Source organism: Montipora capricornis, chromosome 11, assembly GCF_036669925.1.
Source record: "Montipora capricornis isolate CH-2021 chromosome 11, ASM3666992v2, whole genome shotgun sequence".
Classification (NCBI taxonomy): domain Eukaryota; kingdom Metazoa; phylum Cnidaria; class Anthozoa; order Scleractinia; family Acroporidae; genus Montipora; species Montipora capricornis.
Window position 1 is genome coordinate 10,500,071 of NC_090893.1, and position 5,000 is coordinate 10,505,070.

Consider the following 5,000-nt stretch of genomic DNA (forward strand, 5'->3'; position numbering starts at 1 on the left):
TATTAAATTAATAACAAAACATTGTGAAGTACGTGGATTCCCTTAATCTTCTATGCCATTCAAGAAGACCAAAAATGACAAACACCAATGAGATCTGTACTTTTAGCATAACCCATTTCATTGGCGATCATTTCAACTCTTTTGACAGCAAGGAAATCCACTTTAATTGTTTCTGCTTAGCCAGGTCTATGGTTTGAGACTGCAGTTTTGTAGCTGTAAGATACGAGACTGATATATGTTGCAAACGTAAGTGCTAAATTAAAACCTACCATAACGAGTTAATTGCAACAGCCAGATGTTTCGTCGGTCTGTCTTAAGGCCGAAAAAGCTTTGCAAATAGGCAATGAATATTAAATATGTAAAATGCTGGTGTTCTTACTTAGGAAGGTTTCTAATAACAGCTCGTAGGGCCGGTTTTAATGGAAAAAACACATTGGCGCATGCGCGCTGTTGATATAAGCCTTGATGCCCAGCTTCTCATTTTTGGTATCCTTTTTCCTAGAGACCCGTCAACCCAAGGCCTTCGCCACCTAACACTGGAAAAACTTCGAGTTTTGGGGACCGCCTTTTAATCCTTTCATTCTCAAGATCGAAACGTTCATTCTGCTAACTGGTACCTTATATTTCTTCTTTGATAATTATCTTGATTCTCAATACGTGTCTGACTTACATTTTCATTGAAATTGTGAAGACAATTTACACATTGATCACGATTGGGAGTCAAAGTGTTAAGTTTCTATCTCGTTCACCATTCTAGTCAGCTTCCAGTGGCCTTTAATTTTCTTAATCAACAGAACATTGGAGAGTTTCCTTAAAAATTTACAAATATAATCAAATCCTAAGTGAGGCCTTCCTTAATATGTCTTATTTCGTTTCTCAGTAATGCTGTTGGCTGGCTGTAAATCAAACAGCCCATCGTTTTTAAGGAGGAAAAGAAAAAAAGTTCCGGAATGTATCAGCTACATAGTTCCCATCTCCGATTTTGTGTGAGTCTTGCACCAGAAAATTAAGACCTTTACTAAGCAATTTAACGACATCATTTAACTTACATGTAAAGCATTTGAAAAAAGGACCCGTCGCAATTTATGCTTGAAATTCCAAGCTTATTGGACCTGAAAAAGTTCCCTTTCATAAAAACCTTTTATGAGGATCTCTTCCGAATGGCATATAGCTTAAAGCACATGATTTACGTCAGAAACTTATGAGCCACCCTTAATCACGATAACATTTCAAGAAGTGATTTGTCTCAATACCCTGGTACTGCATAGCTCTTGACTTTCAATAGTGCACTTTCCTAACGAAACAATATGGTGAGTTTATTCTGATATCAAGACAATGATATCAAGTGTTTTTAATGGCAAGAGTTTTGTTTCGAATTACTGAGAATCGCGCAAAATCGATGTATAAAATGTAAGCACAATTTCAGTGAAGAGTCGAGCGTTAACTCTACAAACAAAACGCTGGGAGGCATCCACTGTCAATAGGTATGACAAAATATCATTTCCTTTCAATCGGAAAAAAAATATCTTCAGTTAGGCGAAGAAGTAAGTTGTCTTTAGCGAACTTAAACAAGCACAAGGTTGATTTTCTTTAGTATTTTTTATGTGCACGCTTGTTTTTCCATATAAACGTTCAGGCGCGCAACTGAAAAAAGATCGTTTCCTATCGCTAGCAGAATTTTCTTTAAAGTCCGTTTGTACCATTTCAGTCACCCCTAAAGCATATGAATTCTTATTTTTCTGGATGAAAGTTTTTCTCGCTGTGCAAAGAGTTTTCCATATTAAAAAATCATTCCTTTCCGTAACTCCCTTAACTCACGGACAAAAACAATGACAACCGATCGGAAGTTTTTGGCTACGAGAACATTAAAAATTATTCAAGTAATATTGTCCATTAAAAATTGATCGAGTTATTACTTTAAGAGTCGACTCTGTGTCCTCTCTCTCTCAAAATGAAAACCGAGTCTAATTTTGTTTTCTTTCATCTCCTTTAGATGAAACTTTAATGTCGGCGTAATAATTTATTGTTTAATCGATTTATATACAGGAGAAACTTACAAGTGACGAAATAAAAGGTAAATGATTTAGCTAGTAGGGCCCTTTTTCCTTTCATTTTTGTCGAGAAGGTAAAGCCTGATGATCATGAGACAAAGTATTTCGTACAAAGCTCCTTTAGTTGATAAATCTAAAAAAATACAGATAAACTGAATAAATATAAAACAGGTAAAGATTCCTCTATTTAGCAGTGATGAAGAAAAAGTCGCAGTGGGAAAGAAGTAAGATCTCATCGACTTGTAGCCTGCGTAGCATGGCGGTTTTTTGTCGAGCCGGGCGAACGAGCGGCGAAGCCGCGAAATTCGCGCGCGAAGCACGCGAGAACGAGCGGCGAAGCCGCGAGAAAAATAGTTGCTCCTGCCCCAATCTCCTCGCGGTTTTTCTGCCCTCGCCCGCCTTTATTACTTGGCAACCAAAACCGCCATGCTACGCAGGCTAATCGACTTGAAGGGTTTTTTTCTTTTCAATCTTACATCATGTTTTGCGGCAGGGAAAATCAGCATCTTCAAGGCGTACGCAGAAATTCTTCAATGTAATAGAAAGATTAAGCATTATGTTTACCGCAAACGGCGAACTTCAGACTAATATTTGCGTTTTGCCAAAAATGGAAGAAACTCGTTTGATATGAGCTCATTTCTTGCGTGTTAGCAGCAGGTATCAAGCAACTTTTCAAAGGAGAGAGACGAGTTAGAAAAACATCATTTTTATGCTGTTATGACAGAGAGCAGCCTACTTTTTCGCGTTTGCCGCTTCATGTAAACGTCATGCTTAATTCTCTCCATTAACCGCTTAATAACCGAGCGCTAGGGCCAATATTCCCCTATACGGCTCGAGCAAGTGAGGTTAGTAAGTTATTTATTATATGGCATTATTTGTTTGACAAAAGGTGGTCAAGCTCGGACGCAGGGGAGCTTTCAATTTTCTCATTTTTCATACTACTAGCTTCCATATAGCGGAGAAGAGTGTTCAAATCAGTAGCCATCTTCTTATTTGTGTTTGCACTTTTCTGTTGGTTGATAAAATCGTCTCTGGCCTCCAGGCTTTCGATGATGCCTGTTTCAGTTTCTTCATCAAAAGTTCCCAGATCTTCAGGACAATAAAATGTTCGTCTGAAGTCTTTATCCATCTTTGAAACCAGCCGTGAAAAATTTCAATATTTTTAGCTTTTTCTGGTGGTTTCGCTGCGAAGAATGACAATATTCACATTTTTTTCGCAGTCTTGCTTTCAAATAAAGTTGTTTCAAATTATGAATTTGCCGACTTTGCTCCAAAACAAAAATACACGGCTTGGAGCGTTTTAACGGTCCGTACTGAAAAATCCCGACCAAGAAAGAACCAATCAGAGCGTCCGGGTTTGCCAAAGATATAATAAAGGTATTTATTATATCTCTCAGATAGTACGCGCGCTGTAATTGGCTAAATTAGGGGGCCATATTCTACGGTACGGCCCGCTGTACAGCCCGCTAAATTTAAAATTTCGACAAAACATCATCTAGCGAGTTTTTCATGTCATTTCTGTTGCATAAACTTGTACTGAAAACTGTTTGAATCTTGCAAGCAACTATTTCAAACTTAACAGCCAAGAAGATTTAGTTTTTGGGATTTTGGCATGGCATTCTTTGTAGCAGTTGAACCTTCCGCTTCACTTTGACTAGTTTCCTTGCCCGCGCGCCGGGTAACCTCAGAGATATAATAAATATCTTACTAACCTCGTTTTCTCGGTCCGTACTGTAAGTTACGGATCCTCGTTTTTTCCCGTTGATTTATGGCCCGCGCGCTTCGCGCTTGGGCCATAAATTAACGGGAAAAAACTCGGCCCGTAACTTACAGTACGGACCTCGAACTCGGTTAGTAAGAGGTATGTATGATGAGATAAATTTGCGTAAGAAATACCACCTACTTCTTGTACCGAACTCCATTTAGACTTCATAGTTTTTCCTTGATTTGCTTCTTTTATTTCACAGATCCACTATCATCGAATTTCTGTGGACAGGACGTAATCTACTCAACAAACCATATTTTGAGGGAACTCAGTGAAACTATTACTTACAAAAAAAAAGTTATTTGGGGCCCAAAAAACAACATATCATATTTCTTGGTTCTCTTACTCTTCAGTTTTTAATCAAAATCTAGCTTGTTAGAACAAAACTGAACTCAACCGCATTTTGCGCAAGCTGTACAAGCATTAGCCCCTTACCCCTCCCCTCCCCCTCTCAGGGCATTAGCTAATCTGATATCTAAATCAAATGCACGTGCCGTCGTGTCAACTGCAATGTGTAACGAAGACAAAGTCGTGCAATTCCTAAAACCTCATCTCTTCTTTTACGGCAGAATACGTTGAGGTTTTCGAGGTTTTTGGTCAAGATGAGAATGGTCGCATATCAACTAATCAGCTGCGACAGGCCATGCAATTAGTGGGTCTTAACCCAACAGACACACAGATACAAAACCTCATCAATGAAAGGGAGTATGATGGTGAGCCAGTGTGTTGTTTAAAGCTTGTAGGAAAAATCTTCAGTACCAAATAAACGATAGAGAACTGGCACTGAGGAGAGAGTCATTTGTCTTGAAGTAGTTATAGTGGATAGTAAAGTAGCTATAGTAGAGTTGAATGCTGGACAACGAGACTTGAAATCCCAGGTGGTCGGCGGTTACAGCGTGACTTCCACACAGGCCATTAATTTGCAAAATATACTCCCTAGTCAGCAACGGAGCCATTTCACGGCGCTTCAACATGGATCACAATTTGTGTTGTCGTAGAGCAATGACCAGACACATGGAAAAAATACTGAAAATGTCTGCATTGTCTCATGAATTAAGGCACGCAATCTTCGGAGCTGTGCTCTATATCTCATTCTGTTCTGGGCATGCTTATACATCAAGTCTTTTGCCATCACGCAGACTGGCCGCAAAGTCGCCCACTATAAAGTTCAGTCTCTGGTGCAT

At 39.1% G+C, this 5,000-nt stretch overlaps 2 protein-coding genes across 3 annotated transcripts in view; one reads left to right on the forward strand and one right to left on the reverse strand.

Annotated features, from left to right (window-relative positions):
* Positions 1-418, reverse strand: part of LOC138024031 (calmodulin, striated muscle-like) — a 7,305-nt gene extending 6,887 nt beyond the window's left edge. Inside the window, exon 1 of the mRNA XM_068871121.1 lies at positions 270-418. Coding sequence (XP_068727222.1) covers positions 270-272 — 3 coding nt within the window. The 5' untranslated portion in view covers positions 273-418. The remainder of the gene's footprint in view (positions 1-269) is intronic.
* The window catches only part of LOC138024032 (calmodulin-like), a 17,048-nt gene that overhangs the window by 10,275 nt on the left and 1,773 nt on the right, over positions 1-5,000 (forward strand). Inside the window, exons 2-5 of one of the 2 annotated variants that reach the window (XM_068871122.1) lie at positions 503-613; positions 881-986; positions 2,047-2,074; positions 4,386-4,529. In XM_068871122.1, the coding sequence (XP_068727223.1) occupies positions 951-986; positions 2,047-2,074; positions 4,386-4,529 (208 nt within the window). In that variant the 5' untranslated portion in view covers positions 503-613; positions 881-950. Of the gene's footprint in view, positions 1-502; positions 614-880; positions 987-1,247; positions 1,311-2,046; positions 2,075-4,385; positions 4,530-5,000 lie in introns of those variants that run through there. The other variant, XM_068871124.1, reaches the window with a different exon arrangement.